Source organism: Phocoena phocoena, chromosome 10 (genome assembly GCF_963924675.1).
Source record: "Phocoena phocoena chromosome 10, mPhoPho1.1, whole genome shotgun sequence".
Taxonomy (NCBI): domain Eukaryota; kingdom Metazoa; phylum Chordata; class Mammalia; order Artiodactyla; family Phocoenidae; genus Phocoena; species Phocoena phocoena.
Window position 1 is genome coordinate 70,715,522 of NC_089228.1, and position 24,489 is coordinate 70,740,010.

The 24,489-nt window shown below is 52.6% G+C and overlaps 1 protein-coding gene and 1 non-coding gene across 2 annotated transcripts in view; one reads left to right on the forward strand and one right to left on the reverse strand.

Moving 5' to 3' along the window:
• Positions 1 to 301: 301 nt before the first annotated feature.
• Positions 302 to 24,489, reverse strand: part of LRFN2 (leucine rich repeat and fibronectin type III domain containing 2) — a 35,995-nt gene continuing 11,807 nt past the window's right edge. Inside the window, exon 2 of the mRNA XM_065885644.1 lies at positions 302 to 1,271. Coding sequence (XP_065741716.1) covers positions 302 to 1,271 — 970 coding nt within the window. The remainder of the gene's footprint in view (positions 1,272 to 24,489) is intronic.
• LOC136130070 (U6 spliceosomal RNA) lies at positions 11,891 to 11,997 on the forward strand. The gene has a single exon (XR_010656275.1). It is a non-coding gene; the product is annotated as a U6 spliceosomal RNA (small nuclear RNA).

Genomic DNA, 24,489 nt, shown 5'->3' on the forward strand with positions numbered 1-24,489 from the left:
AGGCTACATTTGTGATTAGAAAGGCAGGAGCCCCGCCTTTCCAAACACTCAGGGCTTAGTCTGACATTTGAGCCATCGAGTCTGCTTTCCCTGAGCACAGCCTGATGGGCGGTGGGGGACGGGCCTGGGAAGGTGGCGTGTGTGGTGTGGTGGGGAGGGGAGGCCGTTGACAGGGAGACAAAACCGTCCCTGGATGTAAACATCACCATGGAAACGCCACAAAGACTTGTGGGTAAAGATGCTTTCCTCTTCTCTCACCCTGACAGGGTGGGAGGGAGGATGCCCACCCCCCCACCCAGGCCTACACCGTGCTCTCCATCACCCACTCGGAGCTGCCAAAAGTTCCCCGGGCCCCCGCCAGGTCACTCTCCTCAAAAGGCAAGAGCATGCCGTTGACAGAGAGGCTGCGCTTCGTCCAGACGTTCGAGACCCTCCGAGGCGGGCTGTAGCCACCAGCGGCGACCCCTCCCGCAGCCGCAGCTGCAAAGTCCCCCATGTCGAAGGAGTGGCTGCGTTTGGCCTTGCCCTCCAGGGGCAAAGGGAGCAGGCTCCTGGCCCGGGCCGCAGGCGGCCCCAGCAGTGGCTCTCGGTCCGAGGGGTGGCCCCTGGCCGATGTCCCAGACCCTCTCCCGCCTGGAGTCCTGGAGTCCAGCAGCTCCTCCTTTCTCTGACTTTTGAGGTCCAAGGAGGCGAAGGCCCCCATCAGGCGATCAAGGTTGGGCTTGGGGCGGGGGGCGGGGGGTGGGAGCCTCCAGGGGCCCCGTCCCAGCCCTGCAGCCTCCCCGAAGCCCAGGGAACTGGAGGAAGAGGAGTCGCTGCCTCGGGCCAGGCCAGCGCTGAAGTCCATGAGCTCGTGGCCCACCACCACCTTGGGCGGCCCGGGTGCGGGGGCCCCGCTGGGTGCGCTGCCCAGCGCGGGGGGCTGGGCCCCATTGGTCTGCGAGTGCATGTTGCTGACGGTGGCCGCCGGCTTCCCGGCGCCCTCCTGGTTGCAGACCTTGTAGCGCACCATGAGGATGACGATGAAGACCAGCAGCGTGGCCACGATGATGCCACCGATGACGAGGATCATGGTGCCGCCCAGGATCTGGCTGTGCATGGACTGGCACTGTGGGTAGTCGGCCTTGGTGAAGAACTGGGCACAGCCCACGATGTTGGTGGCCGTGAGCGTGGTGGCCGTGTCATCCCACATGGCCAGCACGCACAGGTCGTAGCCGGTCCCTGACACCAGGTTGTTGACCACGAAGGCCTTGTTGGAGGCTGGGATCATCCTGTGGGGCGTGGGTGGGCATAGAGGGGGAGGGATGGTGAGGGACAGTAGGGTGATGGGGGGACAGAGGAGAAGTAGAAGAAAGAGAGAGGGTGACAGAGACAGGAGAGATGGAGAGGGAGAGGGAGCCACAGATGCAAGGACACAGAATGAGGCGGAGCAGAAGAGGGTGACGGGTGGAGAGACAGGAAAAGGGAGAGACGGGGAGACAGAGGGGAGGGGGAGGAGGGGGACCCAGGTGAGAGAACAGAGACAGGTTGGAGTGGAAAGGGAAACGAGAGAGAAAGATTCCGGGTTGGGGGGTGAAAGTGCCAGAAGCAGGTACACAGAGAAAGACACCGGTGATCAGTTGCAGGGAACAACCCAGAAGATGTGGAAATAAAAGAAGGGAATGAGATGGGGGATAGTTGATGGTAGAGACAGTGGAAATTGGTTAGAGATGGAGGTTCAGGGAAGAAAGGGGAGAGATCCAGCAGAGAGGAGAGAGGAAGCACACAGGGAGGGGCAGAGGGAGGGACAGGAGAGGCAGAGAGATTAAAGGTGTGAAGAAGCCAAATCTGAACAAAAGGGACTCCCCACCTCCCCACTTCTGCCTTGTCTGCTGCAAATGGTCCCTGGGTCTCTGGACAGTGGGGGTGAGAGTAAGGTCGGCCCTGGCCCCTCAGCACCCTCCCAGAGGCTGGGTCCACCCCTTGTCTGTCCTGCGAGATTCCTCAGCACTGACAGCCTTGTTCTGAGCCTGGCGCTGTACTGAGTCATAGACAAGGTCCTGCCCTCAGGGACCAACTCCATCCTCATCTCCACATGGCTGTCTCGTGCCTCGGGAGGGAGAACACTCGCTGGTGCAGACTGGGGTCTAAGCAGAAGAAAACTGGAGGTGGAAAGAGGGGGTGTTGCTTGGAGGGGAAGGGCACGGTGCAATGTTGAAGAATGGTGGGCAACTGTTTCTCAGAAGGAGGGGCCGGGTCCTCCATCACTGCCATAGCAGGCCAGGCACAACCAAAGACACCTGGGAAAGGGTATCACTGGTTGGGGAGGCCTTGACTGGTCTCTCACCTTAAGGGAGGGTCTGAGGGGGCAGCAGTCTTCCCTCACTGGGGCCCACCCACCATAGCCTGGGCCCCTTCTGCCTGGACCTTCAGGAAGCGTGGATGCAAACTCTGACCTCTAAGGCCTTTGTGCAAGTATCATGCCTTCTGGTGGGGGTCCCTAGAAATGACACCTGTCTCACCCCATAAACACTTCTGCAGAAATACCTCGGCCTGAAGGTGCCACATCTCTCTCTGCAGCCTTCCCCATCTCCCTCCACTGTCAAAGAGCCCTCCGTTTTCCTGTCCCCTACTAATCCAGGGCTCCATCTATGCTTGTCAACCCCTCACACCTAGAGCCAGGCAGCTTAATTGAGATCTCAAATATGAAATACCGGAGCCTGAACACTTCCACCTGGGAACCGCGCACGGAGGCTGGGAATGACAGGCAGGTATTGACAACCCGTCAGTGGGCAGCCCTGGAGGCTGCTGCCTCCCTCCTCACTCTTGGCCCACACAGCTGCTGGGGAAGCCACATGGAAGAAATTGAGTACTCTGCCCCCGTCCCCATCCCCAACCCATATAGCTACAGTGCATGGGGCAGAAGAGGCGGGTGGAAGAGGTCGGAGCCCAGATCCAGCATGCGTCCTGCAAGCCAGCCCTTTAGGTCTGGTAATGCTGTGTCCTCATGTCACAAAGGAGGAATGGCCAAGGCTCAGAGAGGCTGAGTGATTTGCCTCAGGTCACACAGCTGGGACTGCCAAGATGAGGCAGTTGGGACTTTAACACTAGCTTCTAGATCCACAGTCTGGTCTTATGCTTTTCCACAAACTCGGACGTTTTTCTTCATCTCAGTGAAAACTGCACCCCCCGCCCTGGGCCTGTGGCAGGTCAGCCACCCCCTTCCCTGGAGCAATATTCAGAGCCCACTGAGGCTCAGTTCTGCTGGGCCAACTGCTGCGCAGAGCCCGGGGCTACACGGGCCCACTTCCTCCCCCCTCAGGGAAGTGATGTGAGTTGGAGGGGCAGGAGCTGTGCACACCCAGAACGGTGACAATAGTAGAGCAAACACTTAATGGCAAATGTGTGCCAGGCTCTATTTTTGGTGTCCTATTTCTATCAACTCACTTAGCCCTACGGCAACTCTCTGAAGCAGCCACTGTCGTGACCCTTGTTCTGCAGAGGTATTAAGCAGATGTAACATGGCAGAGCTGGCATTCAGTCCCAGGCAGTCTGGCTCCCGTCCACTCTGACCCACCTTGTTCCGCCACCTCTCTGGGTCGTGAGCGATGGAAGAGCATATCCATGGAGGAGGGGATGGGCTGGCTGCTTTATTGAACACTTGGTATGTGACAAGGGTTTCCACATTCAATATTGCATTTAAACTTCACCACAATTCCAGGACACAGGAGATGGACTCCGAGCCCAGAAATCATCTCAGTGTTTAGCCATCTTATCCTGGGAAGCAGACCCCACTACTACTACTACTAACAGTTTAACACTAGCAAACAAATCTACAGCTGATTTCTACAGCTGATAACAGAGGTTTAAGAAGAAATCACACGGGAGCATACTGGTTATTCTGCTATTGGCTCTCAGGTCTGTCTTCCCTTCCACCTGCCCTCCCATGGACAACAAGGAACTACATTTCCCAGGCTCCCTTGCCTGTTCCCAGGCTCCTTTGCCTCCCAGATAGAGCTGGCCACTGGAGGCCCCAGAGGAAGACTGGAGGGTGGGAGGAGGGGAGAAGCCAGGTATTTCTACCTTTTTCTGCTTTAAGTGGTGTCTCCCTCTCAGCTCCTGAGCCTCCTCTGTGATCCCAGCTCCAGGGGCTCTACCTCCTGCCAGAGAGACCTGGATCTTAGGCTCTGATCAAACCATCTTCTCCATTACCTCCATCCTTGGGCGGGGTGGGTGGTGGCAGTGGCTTCCTGCTGTAGCTAATCTCTGTGATGCTGACCCCTCAACAATCCCATCACCTGTAACCCAACCCCAGTACTGCATTCCCTCTTCTATCTAGCGTGTTCTTTGTTTTATTTTCTCCTTACAGAATCCTAGGTGACACAAGGACATATAATTTACACGACAAGGAGGAAAAACTTATTTTTTCCTTGCACTTTGGGAAAAAACTATCATTACTTGATGTCAGCAGTAGCACATCTTATCTAGTAGAACCCCAGTTGGAGGAAGCACTTTGCCACCTCCTCGGAATCATTCATCATTCCCCAAATCTGCCACCTGACGCCTTTGCGTAGAGCAGCCCCTCTTCCCAGAAACCACTTATCTTTCTCCACCTGGTGACCTCATCCTTCGAGGCCTGACTCAACGTCACCTCTGACCCAACTTCTGCTCTCTGCTCCCACAGCCCCCCTGCCTTCCTCTGCTAGAGGCCCTTCTCAGTGGATGCCTGTGTCTCCCCGGAAGAAATGGGCCGTGTCTTCACCTTTGTATCTCTGTTGCCAGTCATCATATCTGGCCTTGCGTCACTGCTGAGTAAATATTTACCCTATAGTTGAGCAGTGAATGAAAGACTGCTTTGTTAAATATTAAGGCCTGTACAAATGTCAGGGATTCTTAGTTAAATACGACAGCTGGTGACCCTTAGACACTGCCTGGTCCTGAGGATCTCTCGGGAGAGGCGTTTTCCACATCTTTGAAGCACACCCCTGACAATATTGATGGACTTGCACGTAGATACGTGTTGGGGTGTGTGAGTACAGGTGAATGTGTGTGCATGTGTGAGAAATGATGTGTGGGGGGCATGTCTATCATTTGAGAGCCGGCTGCATGGGTATTTGTGAGCATGTGTGTGTGTGTGTGTGTGTGTGAGTGTATAGGTGTTCACTTATATATAGTACACAAAGGTTCTAGTTCCAGACGATGTTGGTCACTGCTCTGTCCCTCTTCCACCCAGCCCCCCAGAGGCTCCACATGTCCCCTAACACTTCTGAGGGGACATCCCATGTAACCTCTCCCAGAGACACTTGCAGACCAAGTTTGCTCTTTCCTAACTGCTGCCAATTAAAGCTACTGTTTGGGGCATCTGGGAACGGGGATGGGAGAGGTTCTTAGAGTCTCCCCCTGGGCCTCAGGGCAAAGCCTACTGTTCCCCTTTCGTGGGCTCAGTCCAGACCACATTCCCCAGCCAACTGTGCACTTAGTGGTGTCCAGGTGGCGAGTTCTGGCCAATGGAATAAGGTGGCAGCAGTGTGAGCCCCTCTGCGCCAGGCCTTACAAGAGCGGGAGCACTTGCCCAACTCTCCTTCCCCTCTGCTGGCTGGACCCTGGGTGCAGTGGCCAGCCTTGGCCAGGCAGATGACAACAAGGCCCACCCGAGGGATGCTGGAGACCGGGTGCCTGAGTCTCCACTTGAGGAAGGCCTCCTGGTTAAGCCGGTAAACCGCCCTGGACTCTCAGGAGAGCAAGAAATCAAATTCTGCCATGTTTGAGCCCTTACGCATTTGCATCCATTTGCTGTAGTAGTTGTGGCCTCTTCTGGCTAATCCAGGCCCCTGCAGATACGATGAGGTGAACTTGAGGAGTCTGTTATGTGTAGGCGTGACAGAGAAAAAGAGGGCGTGAGTGTGTGTGTGGGTGACTGAAGAGGTGCGTGTGTCTTTGTGTAAGAGGAAGAAGTCGGTGCTGGTGTCTACACAAGAAATGCGATTCTTGCCTTCCTGGACTTGTCGGCAAACGCCGCCTCTTTTATCTCCAGCCTCCATCCCCCTCAGCTCCCAGCATCACCACTTTTAGGTGCTCTCCTCCTCCCCTCCCCCATCGATGATGCACCGGCTGCCTGCTGAGCCCCAGCACTAATTTGGAGACACCATGTCAAGCTGCCCTCACTCCACTTCCCTGGCTCTGCACCCTCATTACTGGCTCTTCACAGAATCACCAGCCTGCCAACCTCTCTGGCCGGCCATGACATCTCAGGGCACATGAAAGGGACTCATTAAACCAAGGCAAGCAGCCTGGCTCTCCAGCCTCTCCCTCTACCTGCCAGCCCCAAAGGGGCCTGTTTGCTTTCCTGCACAACTGCAAGGGAGCAGAGGAGACATGGCTGGTTCTATCTAGCGTACGATTCATTGAGTACGTACTCTAAGCCCGGCACTTGACAGTCTGGGTCTCTGATTCTGCACACTGACTCTAAGAGGTAGGAATAGTTATCCCCACACTACAGATGAAGAAACTGAGGCTCGGGCAGATCGGTCACCTGCTCAAGGTCACACAGCTGGAAGGCGGCTGAGCCAGCGTTGTTAGCCAGGGCTGCCAGGCCACCAAGCATGGTCTTCCCGATACTGTATTACCGTGAACTGAATTGAGCAGAATCAGATGGTAGCAGGAAGCAAGTCTTAGAGTCAGGGTAACTATCTGACAGCAATTAAAAACCAAAACCAGAAACATATATTACTACAAAGGCAGCTAACATTTATTGGACACACTATATGTCAAGCAGTGTTCCGAGTACTCTACCTGTGTTAACTAATTTAATCCTCACAGCAACTCTATGAGGGAGGTACTATTATTATCCCCATTTTACAGAAGAGGAAATCAAGGCTCAGAGAAGTTAAGTGATTTGCCCAAGGTCTCATGGAGAGAATGTTTGTGCCTAGCCAAGATTTGAAGCCAGCACCGTCACGTTATTTCAATAAATGCTCTTGATAACCCTGGGAAGTACCTTTCGGAATTATGCTCCCCATTTTAGAGACAGGTATTAACTGAATTACCCCCTATAGTTAATTAGGGGTAGAGATGAGAGTCCCATGAGGGTTGTTTTGCTACTTCTGAATGCTCATGGGAAGTCTGAAGGAAGTGAGGGAGCTATGTGGATGTCTGTGGGCAGTTTTCCCACAGAGGGAGCTGCCAGTGCAATGGCCCTGAGGCAGGAGCCACGAGGAGGCCGGTGTGACAGAAACAGAGTGAGGGAAAGGGAGAGTGGTAGCAAATGAGGTCACCAAGGTAGTAGCCAGGAGCCAGGTCCTAGAGGCCTTGCAAACACATTGTGTCTTGTGTGCCAACGCTGAGGATTTGCTGGGTGCCAGTTCTGAGAAGGATTCCGAGGCTGTGTTCAAACTCAGTGGGACAGAGTGCTATGGATCTGGAAGAATCTGTTTTATATTTGTTGTTTCTAGTCTCAGGATCAGAGAGCCATTAGAGAGAAGTACTGGAAATACCGGTACAAATGGTAGAATCCCCTCTTCTGGTTTCGGTGCCGGACGCTGGCCTTCCCTGAATGCACGGCCCTGAGTGATAACAGGGGAAGGCGCATGGCTGCTCTTTAGAGCAGGATTACCATAGAGCTGGCGTGACTCAGTGAGGGCTCCGAGAATCAGGAGCCTCTCGTTAACTTCTGAGACAGGCCAGGGGCCGGGGGCCAGGCTCTGTCGCTGCCCTACTGCCTGTGCCCCTGCTGAGAACATGGGGCTCCCCTGAGACACTCTGTCTTATTGGCAATGGCTTTGCCCCATCAGCAAGTAAAGGAGGCACATTCAACATGACTGAGAGTCTGAGGCAGGGAACCCCAGTATCCATTCCCACAGCCCTCAGAAGAGTAGACAGGGAGGGGATCAAAACTCTTGGTTGCATTGGCCTCTGGATGAACTCTCTTGCTCCCCTCCCCCCACCTCTCCTCTACAAGCAGCCAGAGGGATCCTGTTAAAACCCAGATCAGACCAAGTCCTTCCTCTGCTCAATGCCCCCAGTGAGGCCTGTCCCACGTAGTCAAAGTCCTGACGTGGCCCCCAGACCCCTTGTGACCTGACTCTCACCCCTCCGAGTTCCTCTCCTCCTACCTACCCTGCTCACTCTGCACCAGTCACCTGGCCTCCCTGCTGTTCCTCAGGGTGTTGCCAAGGGTGCTCCTGCCACAGGGCCTTTGCACTGCCTGTTGCCCTTGCCTGGATGCTCTTCCTCCAGATGTCCATATGCTCTCTGCCTCACCTCTTTCAATTCTGCTCCAACGTCACCTCCTCTGACTGTCCCGTTTAACACTGAGGGCTTCCCCCATCTTTACCTTGAGCCCCCAGCCTCTTACTCTGCTCCATCTTTTCCCATTACACTTTTATTGCCTGACAGACACTATCATTTGCTTATTTACTAGGCCTCCTGTTAATTCTCTCTCTCTCTCCTTCCACTCCTAAGAGCAGGCTTTTTTGTCTGCTTTGTTCCCTGATGTTTCCCCAGCCTCTAGAACAACACTCGGCACATAGTAGGCCCTCAAAAACATTCTGTAGGGCAGGTGAATGAAATGAATGTTCTGTACCGGCACTGTCCAATACAGTAGCCATATATGGCCTTTTAAACTGAACTTCAAACTAACTAAATTTAAATGAAATTAAAAACTCAGTTCCTCATTCACGTCAGGCACACTTCAAGGGCTCAGTAGTCACATGTGGCCAGCGGCTGCCACACTGGACAGCACAGCTCGGGGGCAGCCCACCGTCTCCGAGTTCTACTGGCCAGGGCTCTTGTTATGCCCTCTGGGAGGGGGTAGGAATCCTGCCATTTCCTATGTGAGTCCTGGCACCCCAAACAGATGGGCCAGGCCGGGGAGGCTTGTCCAGCTCCGGGACAGCTCCCGCACCAGGACAATTGGTCTTGAAGGCTTCAGTCCGGGCCTCTGCTCTCTCTGTCTCCCCAGGCGTTCTCTCCACGACGCTGGACAGCTTCATCCCTTCTTTTTGGTTCTTCCAGCTTCCCTCGACTCCTGGGGCCTCCAAGTTCAGTGGGTCTCTCTGGGGCTCCCCCAGGCCTGACTCAAGCTCGTCTGTCCCCCAGGAGTGCTCTGACTCTCCACTTCCCACTCATCCTGTGGTCCAGCCCCTTCCCAAGACTCTGTCCTGTGGCAGTACCACCTCCCTTTACCCACGGTCCACAGGCTGGGCCAGCCCTGGGCCAAATGGAGCCTTTGGGCCCCTCTGGTCCTCCATTGCTATACCCTGTTCCTGCTTTTCCACTTCGCATCTACTAGTTACCCTTGTACTTCTGTTGTGTAAGTCTCTATTAAGAAAACTCCCTGATAAATCCAGTCACCATGATGAATGTCACCCCTCTCAGGAACAGTGACCATTAGAAAGAGAGGCGGCAGAGGGCAGTGGTGAGGAGCACAGAGTCTCGAGCTAGACTGCTGGGGTCAAACGCTGATTCTGCCTCTTCCTAGCAGTAATCACTTACTGTGGGCCATTCCTTTACCTGTCTGTGCCTTAGTTTCCTAGAAATATACTATTTCTGGAAAAAGTGGGGCATTTATAATCTCTATAGGGTTATTATGAGGTTTGAATGAGTCATGACTCATAAGGAACCGGGTCAGTGTCTGGCACACAGTAAACTCCACTGGAGGGTTTGTTATATAAAGGGTGGGTGAAGCTGAACTAAAAGTAATGTATCTCTGATAGTGGAAATCCAGGCCTCGAGGGTTTGTGGCTGGCAAATCTCATGCAAGCTAGACCCTGGGAGATGTATGCAGCACCTGGATCCCGGCTGGGCTGATAGGAGACATCGTGGCTTCAACAGTCACAGCAGCAGGACATGTTCCCCCCTGTGTGTGGCTCCAAAAGTCTTTTTCAGAAGAAATGTGGTGACAGTGTTAGCCCAGCCCTGGCTGAGTGAATGAAGGGATTACTAGAAATTCAACCAAAGTGAGCCAGGCCCCAGCAGGCTGCCTCTTCACTCATCTCCCCAGAGTAAGCTCCATCCTGTTCCATGATGCTCCTTCATCAATGGGATAAAGCCGGGAGTGAGAGTGTGAGCCTGGGACTGGACCACCAGGGTTCAAAGCCCAGTGCCATCGCTTACCGGCTGTGTGACCTTGGGCAAGCCACTTAACCTCTCTGTAAAGGGAGACAGATGATAGGGCGTCCCTCACAGAGTTGCTCTGAGGACGAAATGAGTCAGTACCTGTAATTTAAACCATGCCTGGTCCATCGCGAGCCTAGCATATGTAGTGATTCTGACTGAGGGAGTCATCTGGCCCCAGCAGGGATGGAGATTAATCCCGCAGCACGAGGTTAGATTAAATACGGGCTAGTGAGGCAGGTACACACCCAGCTCAGGGGCCAGCCAGCTGGGCTCTGGCGGTCTGTCTCTTCTGCTGGCCTCAGCCTGCCCTCCAGCCTAGCGCTTCTCTGGCTGACCCACCGAGATGATGCCGGCTCTTTCTTGTTCCCCCTGTGCCATCTCCACTCACAGACCACAGGAAAGCCAGGTTGAGGGGGCCCATCGACCCCCTGGCTGTCAGCGCTCCACTCCCACACTTCCAGGGACACGCCAGGCAGCCCCCCATCCCCCAGCTTCGCGCATCTCCGAGCTGCTCAGAATCCCTGCTCACGTTGCTATGGTCTGACGGCTGCTGCTTGGTCCCACCGGCCCCAACTCAACCCCACAGAGACACCCGGGACAAGGTGTTTCTTTCTTGAACACATTTCAGCGCTTCCCAAATTGTGCACCAGCTCCCTCACGCCCCCCCCCCCCCCCCCGCCCTTGAGTTTCCACTTCTCCAGAGTGAACATTTCCATTCCTTCCCACCATCTTTTCGGGACACGCTCTCCAGCTTGCCTCGCAGCTGCTCCTCACTGATCACACGCCAATCTGTCTTTGGCCCTCCTCTGAGTGTATGGGGGCGGTGCGCAGGGTCTGAACCGGAGAACAGAGTCACGTTCCCCCAACCAGACGTCCTGCTTCTCCTGAGGCCCCCTACCCAAGACAACACGGAACTTTCTGGAAGCTGCGTCGCCTCGGTGGCTCACACTGAGCAGATGGCTAATGGAAACACCCTGTGATCCCCCCAGAGCTGCAATCAAGCCACGTTGCTCCCATTCTGTCCCCTAAAGCAACGTTTCTACCATCGTAGGCTGAGCCGACCCAGGCGAGGTCCCCTCCCCTCATCAGGTCTTTTCCTCTCTCTGTATATCTTTATCTCTCTCTCTGTTTCTCCTCACCCAAGTTTCTATGGATGTGGAACGTTTTCCTGCATCTAATTGTCCTTAGCTCCCAGCCCCCAAGGACTGGGTGGGCACATCACAGGAAAAAAAAAAAAAAAATGTGGGCTCTGGGATCTGACAGAAATCTCTCTTCGAAGGCTGGTTCTGCCCCTGACCAACGGTGTGACTCAGGGTCAGTTTTTCCTCTCTCTGAACCCAATTTGCTCACGTATGAAATGGGACTAGCGGTCCCAACCTCCTGTGCTGAATGCGAGACATTCAGTGTGCTGGGGAAAACATGACTGCCCTCTCCTCTCCCTTCCCAGGGCCATTCAGTACACCTGTGACGACGACGACGATGGCCACGATCGTTGCCACTTATCTCCTCAAGGATCTGAGAAAAGCTTGCTCAATAACAATTCATCACTTACAGAAGAAATGCAGAAGGTGTCAGACCAATTATACCTCGTTGTAAACACAGGAGTGAACAAAATGAAGATTCCCCACCAGCCGCCTCCAAACACACTAGAACCACCGGCAGACGCCAAATCAGTGCCGTCCAGTGATGTACCTGATCAGACAACTCTGCCCAGTTAGCAGATCCATGATTTCCCAGGGGCACCACGCAGGGGCAAAGTCACCTGTGGCACCAGCTCCTTAAAACTGCTGTGATGGTGCTCACATCAGCTGCACACAAACTCAAATTGGAATGATGTAGAAGAGATTAGTATGGTCCTGGCACAAGGATGACATGCAAATTCGTGAAGCATTCCATATTTTTATGAAATCCTGACCCACGTTACAGCTTGGATGAATGTTGAGGACATTATGCTAAGTGAAATAAGGCGGAAGCAAAAGGACAAATATTGTGTGTTTCCCCTCATATGAGGTACCAGAGTGGTCAAATTCATAGACTGAAAGTAGAAGAGTGTTTGCCACGGGGAGGAGGAAATGAGGCGTTAGTATCGGATAGGTACAGAGTTTCAGTCTGCGATGATGAAAAAGTTGTGAAGATGGATGGTGGTGATGGTTGCACACAAATGTGACTATACTTATGGCCCCTGCAGTGTGCACTTAAAAATGGTTAAAATGGTAAATTTTATGTTATGTCTATTTTAGCACGACATCAAAGTGGCCAAAAAGATGCCATCACAGAGCAAACGCTGCCAGGTGGGCAGGAAGAGGAGAGTTCGTTGGTGTCATTTGTCACTTCAGTGTGGCTGCTACATACTCAGGTGCAGTCACGGCAGGGACCTCGTGGTTCTGTTGTTGCCAGGCTTGGTTGGCCCAGTCAGGTCTGGGAAGGGCACAGGGTGGGGCAGAGTGGCCCCCTGGCCATCCGCTTGCTCTTTTATATCTGTCCTGTTGTTGGAGAACAAGGCAGCTTCAGAGCAGAACTTGGCACACACCAAATGCACGCAAAGAGGTTGCAGAAGTTAAAGCATGGTGGTTCCCAGCATCCGCTGTGCTGCTAGCTGGATCTGGGTTCAAGTCTCACTCTGCCACTGACTGACTAGCTGTGTGACCTGAGGCAGATTATCTAACCCTCTCTGTTTCAGTTACATAGAATGCTAGTAGTACCTACTTTGCAGGAATAGTGCCAGGATTGAATGAGGTAAAGTGTGCCAAATATTTGGCATGACTCCTGGCAATAAATCAGGGAACAGCAAACACAAGGTTTTGTTTGAATGACAATGGTGACGTCAGTGATGACCCTTGATAGAAAAACTCAAGATGAGATGAAGTCCTCAGTCATCTCATGGATGGGTTTTGGGGCCCTGCCTTTTCCCCCAGTTCTAATCCCCTCCCTCTGTCAGATCAGAAGCTCCTTGAAGAAGGCAACTTTATCACCCCCCAGGTAAGTTTGTACTATGGTGTAAAAGGCTTCCTGACCGTGCAATGTAGGTAAGTCACTTCATATCTCTGAGCCTCGCTCAGTTTTCTTGCCTGCAAAATGGGTTAATAGTATTGATCCTATGGCATCTTGTGAAACATAAATACAGTGATATGTGTTCAGTACTGAGTATATAGTGCATAGGCTTTATTTGTGCAATAAGAAGCAGCCATCGGTAGAAACGAACACGACATTTTAAATTGACTATACTCCAATAAAAATTTTTAAAAAATACCAGTAATCAGTATTACCTTTAGTAACTTGGCAATAAGTGATTCTCTGTGCTGTTTCTTAAATAAACCTCAGAATGTATTGAAAAACAAAAGCAGCCATAATGATACTTGGATTAGGTGTCTGAAGATCAAGTTCAAATCCTAGCCCTGGGACCTGCTAGCTGAGGGATCTTGAACCAGGAGATTGTTGGGAAAACCTACCAAGCTCCTTGGTTGCACTTAGAAAAGTGCTCACAAAGTTGAGGTGTCATTTTTTATAGTGGGGACCCTCAGAACCCCTACATGAATGAGTGACTGAGAAACTGACAGGCACCTCCCTGAGGGCTTCTCCCAGCTGCAAGCCTGGAGGCTGGGCTCCACGACTAAGAGGCCTGCCCGACTTCTGGCTCGCTAAGCTGCAGCCCCGGAGTGCCTGCTGCCTCACCCCGAGGAGAGACGCCCTTTCCAGCTGGTGGTCTGGAGGAGCCCGCTTAGCACTTCTCCAGCCTGTGTCTCTGCTGATCCGGCCCTAGACACCTCCGCCTCTAACAAGCAGGCTGGCCGGGATGGGGAGAATCAGGTCAGGAGAGAAACAACCTCTGAAGTGAGACCTCACGGGGCAGCGGGGAGGTCATTGTCCAGTCAAGTGGATGGAGGAGCAGAGCTGTCCCCACCCACCAAATAGTCTCAAGTTCAGCTGGATGGACAAGGCTCTAACCCTGACTCTCTCATGGAATTGCTGTGTGACCTTGGGCAAGTCACTTTCCTCCTCTGTGCTTCAATGTCCAATTCTGACATTCTAGAATCCCACAAGAATATCACCAGGAGAGGGGTGACAGGAGCAAGGGAGAGACAGGAGGAGGGAAGGCAAGGCACAGCCGTCAAAGAGCTGTGGGAGTTCGGGCACCAGGTCCCCAATTCTGAGCACACATGGGATTTGGCAACAGAGTGACCGGGGTTCTGGGCTTAAATCCTGACTCATAACTTATGGGCTGCATAATCTTTACCCCAGTACTTAACTTCCCAGAACTTCGGTCTTGTTTGTAAAAGCAGTCTGCCAACCTAATTTGCAGTCATATGAGGATTAGAAATAAAGTATGGAAAGCACTGGCATATGATATGTACTCAATAGACCATATATGTATCTAGTGAATGCTTACCTACTTTATCATCTATCACCTATCTATCATCTGTCCATATCTATCTATCTATCCATCTATCTATCGTCATAGTTTTTATAGAGAATGCTAACACCATCCAACCCACCCATCTCCCAGAAGGACCTCTGGCAGTGGCGAAGGTGAACTATCCGGGGGGAATGGTGGGTTGCCTGGGGGTTGGCCCTTTGTGCTGAGTGGGAAGGTAAGCTTCACTGTGGAATTCCTTCATTTGTCAGGAGTTTCCAGGTGAGGCTGGCCTGGCCTAGAGGTGCATCGTCCTGGTTTTAACTGGAAATAACTCAAAGCAGTATTGTTGCCCTCCCCCTCCCCCTCCCCTCCCTGAGCCTGGGGCAGCAGCTCCTGTGGGGACAGTGAGCCCCTAAATGTGCTTCAAGGCCCCTGGAGGATGGCCCTGTGGGTGTGTGATCTTAGTGTGGAAGTAATCACGTGAGCAAATCTACTGTGAGTAAATCACAGACTTCCATCTGTAACTTTCTGGTGGTCTCCCCAGCACTGTATATTGGGGTGCATGGGTCTGAGGCTCCAGAAATTGGTTTGCTTTCCTCCCTCTTCTGGTCCAGGCTGGGAGGGGTGTCGCTGGGCTGCAGAGGGGGCAAAAGGCGGGTGAGCGGCCTGCCCCTCTCCCACCACACAGGCGGGATGGAGGCTGAAGCCCGGCGGGGGAGCTGTGTGTGTGTCCGCTGACTGGTGTGTATGTGTGTAGGTGTGTGTGTGTCTACTGACCAGACTAGAAGCATCATTGGTGTGTGAGTAGATGAGAGGAGGGTGTTGGCTTGAGGCTGTGAGCCTCTGTGAGCATTTAAAGGAGGTGAGCATTTGAATGAGTCAGAGCCTGGAGAAAACACCCTCCAGGGGCCCACAAGGCTCCTCGTGGTCTGGCCCCACTACCTCCCTGCCCTGTCTCCTGGACTCTGCCCCTAGCTCTCTCCCGCTGCTGCGGCCACCCTGGCCCCCGTTGCTCCTCAGACACGCTCCAGCCTTGAGGCCTCGCCCCGGCTGGTCCCTCTGCCTGAAATGCCCTTCCTGCAGACCTGTTTGGCTCACCTCCTTCAAGTCTCGGTCCTGACTCACCTTCTCAGTGAGGCCCGCCAGGCCACCCTATTTAATATTGCAATTTGCCCACCCCCTGGGTAAGACAGAGCTCCTTACCCTGCTCTGCAGGTTCCTTTCTGCGTAACACTGATTTTCTCCCCTCACCTCTATAATTTGCCCATTTATCATGCTTGTTGCCCGTTTCCCCCACGAGGACGAGGATCTCCAGGTGTTCTGTTCACTGATGCATCCCGAGCACCCAGAACAGTAGCATTTATTTGACGGCATATTTGCCTCTAGTTTCTCATTTGTAACACGGGGACAATAAGAGAAGCTATCCACTTCAGACAGTTGCCGCTCAGATTAAATGAATGAATACCTAAAAGCACCAAGAACAGTGCTCGGCACACAGCTTAATACATGTTAGCTGTTGTTACTACACTCCATCACCGCTTGGGAGGTGGAATTGAGTGAGCGATCCATGTGAGGGATCCAGCACACCGGCAGTCACCCAGGGGTGAAGGTGCTTTTACTAAACGCTTCTCGCTTCACTCTCACCCCACCCCTTAAAAATTCCCAGGAAGGAAAATTCCCTGACCTCTTCCAGTCATGGAGCCCATATTTTGGGGCCCTCTTTGGGTTAGGAAGTTACTTATCAGTAAATTAACTATCTGTTTGTTTGGGTTTTGTTTGTTTGTTTTTTATCAAAGGAAGGGGCAAGCAAGAACCCAGCCTGCCCCACCCTGGGCTGCATAGCTCCCAGGTGACTAACAAGCACATCCTTTGTTGGGTGTGATAGCAGCTTGGACTACGCGGCACCTGAGCCCAGGAGTCGGGTGCCCAGATTCTTCTCCCGGCTCTGCAACCCCCGATAGGCTGGATGATTGGGGCACGTCCCATCCCCAATCTGAGTCTCTGCTCTTCCCTGGTAAAGGGTTGGGATTAGACCATTGCTAAAGTCTTTCCAGACTCATCTGTTCATCCGATTTTTATGGAGCACCTGTTATGTGCCAGTGCTGCTAGAGGGGATACAGCAGTGAGCAGAGGACACAAGTCCTTGTCCCGTGAAGTTGACGTTCTGGGCGGGGGGAGGGTGAACAGTAAATGATTAACACAATTGGTAAATCATGTACTATGTTAGAAAGTGGAGTGTGCTATGGGCAAAAGAAAAAGCATAGCGGATTAAGAGAAGGTGAAAGGGTTTGGGCGTGGGCTGGTCAGGGATAATCTCCTTTAGCGGTGACATTTGAGGTGAAGGACATCTTACATTCCAGGAACCTACGAATCTCTGTGATTCTCTCTTCCGTTTGGGGTCCCCTGGAGTCCCCATCTCTTATTTTCTCTCCTTCTCTGAGCACACTGAGCCCCAGCTTGCCCAGTGGGTGATGGGGCCGGAAGACAGATCAGCCAAGTCCCCAACGGTGGTGAGTGATTTATCACCGTCTTTATTCACATTCCAATATTTCACAGCTCCCGTGGCTCGGATGGAATAAATATGACCTTTTATTCTTCACTTCGCTTAAGACTCAAGGTCAACAGCCCAGCTGCGATCTATCGGCTGCTCCCTCCACTGGCTGTCTGTGAGCCAGGGAGCCCCATGGCTGTCAGAGATTCATGGCACCACCTCCCAGCCCCACGCTCCGCCTGCCCCTAGGCGCTGGGCCTGGGCCTTGCTTGGCCGAGGAAGCAGCAGCCACGGTGGCTCTGGGGGACCATGGCTTATTGAGGGCAGAGACCAAGCCATAAATCTACCCCCTCTCCCCTGAGCACCCCCCATCACTAAGGTTGAACCCATGACCCGGATTTCATTTCAGTCCTGGGAGGAGGCAGCCATGGGAAGGCCAAGCAGCCACGGTTCAAAGGGCAAATCATACATTAGAACACCAAGGGCATGGCCATCAGTTTTCTCAGCATGGAGAAGGGACGAAAAGGCATCAGCCTGCCTGCCTCAGATGGAACCCTCCAGGCCCTTCCGGCAGCAAGGTCTCCTGCTTTCAGAGAAGCCTGGTTTTGCTTGTCAGACACCACCAGCACTCCTGGAAGTTCTTCCACTTGTCTGACGGAGACCCATCCCTGCAGCACCCGCCTCTTTCCTCTCGTTTCCTCCTTATGTGTGGGTGGTGGGTGGGATGGGATGGTCTGGTTCATACTTCCCCTGCTTCCTCATGGTAGTCTGAGTGACACGGGCTGCTGGTCTGGGTTCGCTAATAGATTAGGTGGCTGGGAAGGGGCGGCTAGACAGTCTAGAAAGGAAACGCAGTCACTGGCCTGTATTTTGAACACACCACCTGTGACCCTAAGATACCGTCTTGCTCCTCTCCATCCTAACTCATGTCCTGGAAGGAAAAGGAGGGGTCAGGAGCTCTCTGGAGCACAGCCAACCTGGGTCTGAATTCTGGCTCTGCCACTTCCAAGCTGGGAGAACTTGGGCAGCTTACTTACCCTCTCTGATCCCAGAGATTCCTACCCTGCAAAGCACCCATAATAGTCCCAGCTGTCTCCCAGGGGTTGTGCACATGCTTGATGCGGGGTGGGGGGGCGGGGGGGGAAACAAAGAGCAAGCACTCAAATGCTAAACGCGTATTATCAAGGCCTCGAGGTGCAGACTCTAGAGCCAGCCCACCTGGGTTCAAATCCCAGGTGGGACACCTTGGGTGAGCTTCTTAACCTCTTCGGGCCTCAGTTTTCTCATCAGGATAATAACATCTCATGGGGATGCTGCAATAATTAAATGAGCCAATAAATGGAAACCACTTAGAAGAGCACCTGGCACGCAATCGTTTCTCAGAAAGGTCGGCTCTTATTATCATCACCGTTACTGGAGGAGAAACCATCTGCAATCACTTGGCGCTTTTGACCTAAGCCCCATCAATTGGTTTTGGGATTTACAATCCACCAACCTCCAACCAAGTTTATAAAGGGCCTTGCAACATAAAAACACATATAAAACGAGATGAGTAAATTTTTAAAATGCTTTATGGCAGATCATGAGCCAGCAAGAAGGACGTTTGCTGTGATGTGCAAACAGTAACCTCACTTATAAGCCCCGCATACCCACCAGGTTGCCACACGGTGCTGGGCCACTTCATCTTGGGAAGAGCCTAGGGAGGAGGGGGCGTGATGGCCTCAGAACACGTGAGGGGAGTGGCTTTCTTAGGGCCACCCTTTCAGTGTGGGACTTGGACCAGAGGAGGCCAGTGGGGCTGAGGCAGCCTTCAGATGAGGGGCACCCCCGGCCCATGAGGAACTGCCCCAGTCCACTTTGCTCTGGTCAGGCCACATCCAGCATACTGCCACACATGCAGAGGGATGGCACAACCTGGTACACATCTGAGGCAAGAGACCAGGAGACGTGCCACAGGCCACACCCCAGGTCCCTTCCTGCTCCAGGGACAAACATGATAGCCTTTTACCTGTAATCCCTCCCACGTCTCTTCACAGATCGCCCTCCTACTTGACCTTCTGGGTCACCTCCAGGAAGCCTTCCCTGACCGCCCCAGGCTCTCATAGGCTCACACAGCTTATCACAGCTGTAGTATCTGAATCAGTGACTACACAAGTACCTAGTCCTTCAATGCCTGTCTCCTTGGGAAATGCGAGCTGCAGGAGGGCAGGAGTGTCCCATGCTCAGCTGTCTTCCCCGTGAGTGGCCCAGACCCAGCATCATAAATACCTCTTGAATGACTAAAAGTAAAAGGCAAAAGTGGACGGTGGCAGGGAGGGAAGATGTTGCATCTGAAAAAAATAGCACTAGGTGAACCATGAGAATTATCTGCAAAAATTAAATAGACATATTATGGAAGAAGAATGAGTTTTGTTCCTGAAGAGAATGAAGACAGAATCTACAGCTAGGAGGTAGAGGGAGATGGAGTTTGGGGCCTGTAAGAAAAAACTTCTTGGCTTAAAGGCACCCAGCAGTGGTCTGGGCTCTTGAATAAAAAAGAGGGCAGGTTCCTGTGTCTGGAAGTTATCCCCACGTGGGGCCAGTCAGCATCCCAGGGAGGTGGTAGGAGTGGGGGTGGTCAGTAGGAAGGGTGGTGGGCATCGTAAGGATTCATGAACAAAGGAGAGAGCTGGCCTGGATGACTTTGAACTGCCCCCTTTTCACTCTGGACTTTTTTCCGTCTATGAGAGTAGCAAGAACTAGGCCCATTTTAAAGATAGAACAAGAGAGTCACAAGAGAGTTTTAACAAATGAACAGCTGAATTGGTCCCCGGACCTTGGCTTTTCCTCCCTCTCCCTGAGCTCTCTCAAGCCCTTGGCAATGTGTCCACACAAGGGAACTAGGCTTTGAGGATGCCTGATGACCCCTTCCTGACCCCCTCTCCCTCCTCCTGTTAGAGCCTCCACTGTGCCCTCCATCATGTCTGCATCCTCTGTTGGCCAGTCCCAGAGGAAACCACTTGAGTATCTCCCATGGCAAATGCAAAGAAACACATCTCTAATGGTGGGATTTCAGATCTTCTGATCTTTTGTGAAGGCAGTATTTTTGGATGGGATTCCATTCCTAGGCCCACTCTAGGCAGGACGAGCGAGAATGGAGTTTGGGTCTGGACCTGGGCAATCCTTTCCCGACCTCAGGAAGGTAGCCTCCACCCACTCACTTCTTCTGCAGGACAGAAGCTTCTTTCCAGCCCCCCTACCTGAGGGAAAGGACTGCTGAACACCAGCCTAGCCAACCTGAGAATTTTCAAAGCCTCCCTGTTCCACTCAGACCTTCTTTAGATCGATAGTGAAAGCTTGGCGGAAAAGCAGCCTTGGGAACCAGCCCTTGGCACTGGCTCATAAACGGTGGCATTCTGACGGGTGGTAAAAATATCTCTCTGGTGTTCAGTGCCAGCTGCCGCCACCATCTCAGCTTCTAAGATCCTGTCTCCATGCCCAGGACCTCAGCAGCCTCCGCACCTGTCCACACACACACCCCAGGAGACAGAACACAGGTCACCCAGCCCCTGACCCCTGGCCACCCTCACACCCACAGATGCCACCCCAATTGTTGCAGCCAGGCACCAGCAAAAAAGGCTCTTAAGAGCCACCAGAGAGGGAGATGTATTCTCAGAAATACTGCGGCACATTCCTAGTGAGCTAATTAAACAAGAACATAAATAATTACTCCCTATCAGAGTGAGAGGACCTGGGGGGAGGGGGGTGATGACTGAGGAGCTGGGACAGTGATGGGTGAGCTGTGATGCTCTGGAGGGGGAGATGGGAAACTCCTGTCCACTGTGGCTGTGGGTTGGGCCTCAGGGAGGTTCCCGGGCCAGGGAGATGGAGCCCCAAGGAGTCTGCCAGAAACATCGTCACAAAATGCTGCTTTGTTCCCTACCTGAGTGTTTCCGGCTCACTCACGTGCCCGCGCCCTGACCTCCCTCCACCGTCATAACAAGCCCAAACGGGAAATTTTGGTGGAAGGGGTCGTTCCCCCCATTTTATGGATGTTGACATTAAGGATCGGGAGGGTCTCAAGACATTGCTAAGACCCCTGAAACCGTCCTCTACCTGGTCTCCCTGCTTCCGCCCCTGCCCCGATAGTCTCTTTTCCACTCAGCTGCCAGAATCTTCTTTCTTAGTTACATCATGCCACTCTCCAGTGTTCAACCACCCAATGGCTCCCATCCCATTCCAGATAAAGTCCAAGGCCTCGCCATGGCCGATGAGGACCTACATCATGCAGCCCCATCCAGTTCTCTAACCTCATTCGCTGTCAGCCTTCCTCCAGACTCACCGGAGTCTTGCTGCGTCTCCAGCATCCTACCCTAAGGGCCTTTGCACTTGCTGTTTCCCCTGCATGGCTCTTCCTCTCATTCCATTCAGGTCTCTGTTCCAAGTTCACTCTTTAGAGAGGCCACCTCTGACCACCCATGTAAAACAGCGGCTCCCCAGTCTCTGTCTCCTTGCACTACTTATTTTTCTTCCTAGTGCACGTTAAAATTTTTTCATCCCTCTCCTCCATAAGAATGTAAGCTCCTTGTAGAAAGCACTTTGCTTATCTTGTTCTAACCCTATGGTCTTGACTGGATTCTACCCCAAAGCAGACACAAAATAAGTATTTACTGATTGAATAAATAAAAGTCTAGATACCAAAAGTCGAAGTGTGGTTTGTGCCTAGACTATCCAGTTCCAAATCCAGAGTTTCTCCACCACAGGTCATTTCTCCCCTCAGAACTTGACCAGGGTTCCCCACTGCCAACAGGAGAAATCTTGAAGTCAGGACAGAGCACTGGCTACAAACTCCAGCTCTACCACCTCCAAGCTGGGGGACCTTGTAAGTCATGTCACCTCCCTATGGCTCAGAGTCTTCAACCGTCAAGTGGCAATATCATACCTCACAGGGTTAATGTACCAAATAAGAGAATGACTTACACAGCACGTCTTTAAAACAATACCTAGAATGTAGTAAGGGCTCAGTAAGTATAGCTATTGTGTGTGACACTCAGTAGTGTCTCAATGACAGACACCCTCCGTCTGCCCTCTTCCGTCCTCTCTGAACAAACGTCTTATTATTTCCCTAGACCAGAGGGTCTCAAAGAGTGGCCCCCAGATGGACAGCTCAGCATCACTGCAAGAATGCATTAGAACTGCAGATTCTCTGACCCCACTCCAGACCAAATGAGTCAGAAGCTCAGGGGGGCTGGGCCCTGTATCAGTGTGCTAACAAGTCTGCCAGGTGATTCTGATGCGTGCTCAAGTCTGAGAACCACTGCACTAGAGACAGCCTTTTCACCAGGCAAGCCAGGTGTGGTAGATTGAGCTGTTGGACCTGTTTCTTCACTTCTCTTTAATAAGATAAAACCTCCACAGCCTCGCCGTGGCCCGACAGTGGGTGATATGCAGGCCCTGCTTGGCCTTGTAACTTGCTTTGGCCCATGGGATTTAGCAGATGTAATGCCAGCAGAGGCTTGACATTTGCTTCTTCACCTGCCCACTTGCATTTCTGCTGTCACCATGAGAAGAACATACTCTGGGTGGCCACTACACCCTACCTGGGCTCCAGAACGAGATACACAGAGAAGATCTAAACCAGACCCAGAGCCTGGAGCCCAGCCCAGCTGAGACCAGGTGAACTCCAACCAACCTGCAGACCCACAAGTAAGAAGATTCAATAGGTTGTATGTCACGCAGCACTACTGTGGTGACACTGACTAACATACTGGGGCTGTCAGGGGTCCTCGACCAGGCCTGATCATTCCTGCCTCGGCCTCTTTATTGCTTCCACCTAAAACAGCTAACCCCTCCCCTCTTCCTTCCAAATCCCACCTACTCCCCCGGACACAGCTTATACCTCACTCCACCTGCTCCCAGAAGCTCTGCCCCATCCAGCCACAGAATACACCCCTCCCAACCCAGGCGTGTGAATGTACTTCCATTAGCTCATGAAAAAGCTCAAGTGTATCAAGTTCACCAAGCAAATTCATTTACATTTTCACCTTTTGGGTGGCTAATTACTAAACTGAAATGCCCCTTAACTTAGTATCATCACTAACTAATTACCTGGTTAGAAGGTTAAGGGTCTTATAGTTCCGTGTGATGTTTAATTTCTGAACAAGTACCTTCCTGACGATGCAACAGTAGTTAGTTCCCACCCACAGCGTCAGCCCTGCAGCCACAGCACAAGTGGGAGCCCGTCTTTGGAGCCCACCCCAGCTAGAAATAGCTCTCCTTTGTAAATAGTTAATGAGCTTGTTCATGCGCGTTGCATGTCTCCGTGGCCCTGCTTTCACCTCGGGCTGGCGTATCACAGTCTGTGGTTTTGTGTGATTCTGCTGGCTCACCACCCCCCACCACCTCTGAGGCTCTGAAGATGATGGGCGTTAATCTGACTTCATGTTTGGAACCCTTCTGTCACCTATGGGGTGCCCACTCTCGTCACACACACACACGCCAGACCACAGGCCTAATTGGCAAGGACTCAGACAGCCCTCTTGGCTTCTCTCTCTGTCTCAGTGTCTCTAGAGATGAGCAAAGAGCACTCACAGTGTGGCAGGAAATCAGCCCAGATCACCTTCCTTCCCAGGCTGGCCTCAGCTAAACTCCACACTGGCTACTGGCTCCCGGGATTTTGTAGGCAGGTGCCAAGAGACGTGGATGACACAGACGCTTTCTCCCATACGGCTCTGTGGCGGTTGCACTCCTGCCCAACATCCATCCTCCTCTTCTGAGTCCCCTGCAGAGCCCTGATTTTACTTGGGAAAGCAACATACCTGAGCAAATGAGCAACTTTCTCAGGCTCTGACATGGTCTGAGGAAATACAATGAGATGGAAGCAGGGGTCCTTGGGTGGGGCTTCTGGGGGACTATTTAAAGGGGCTGACTCATCCAGAAGGTTGGTACCTGTCTTAGCTGGGCTTTCCCGGAAGCAGACTCTAAGATGAAGATTTGAGTGCCAGTAGTTTATTTGGGAGGCGGGCCCAGGATTCTCTGGAATGGGGAGGAAAGGCCAGACAGGCTGTTTTGCTAAGCAACTTGCCCTTGTGAGCAATCTGGGCTCAGTCCTACTGGGACCCTCTGGGAGACGGCACAGAACATGCCTCAGCTGTCCTTCTTCTTTCCCCCTGGGGGAGGAAGCCGGGGTGTTAATCCTCCAACTCCCTCTGGCATAGGGTGGGGCTGCTCCTGGGGACGTCAACTCTCCTGCACTTCAGCTGCCCTCCCTGTGGGCTGGGCACACCTGAGGAAGTCCCAGAGGGAAGGGTCAGTGAGCCACATGTTGAAGACTGCAACTGACCTAAGAAGGAGCTTCAGTCCCTGAGGTCCATGGAACTCCCATACCAGCCCTGAGCTATATCCCTCTGGAATTCCATTACATGAAACAAACAAACCCCCAGTTTTGTCAAACCACTATAGTCAGATCTTTGCTACGAGAAGCACTTGACACTATCTGAAGATGCTCTTCACGTCTTACATCTTTTTTCATTTCACAACATCCTTGTGAGTTATCATCATCCCCATTCTG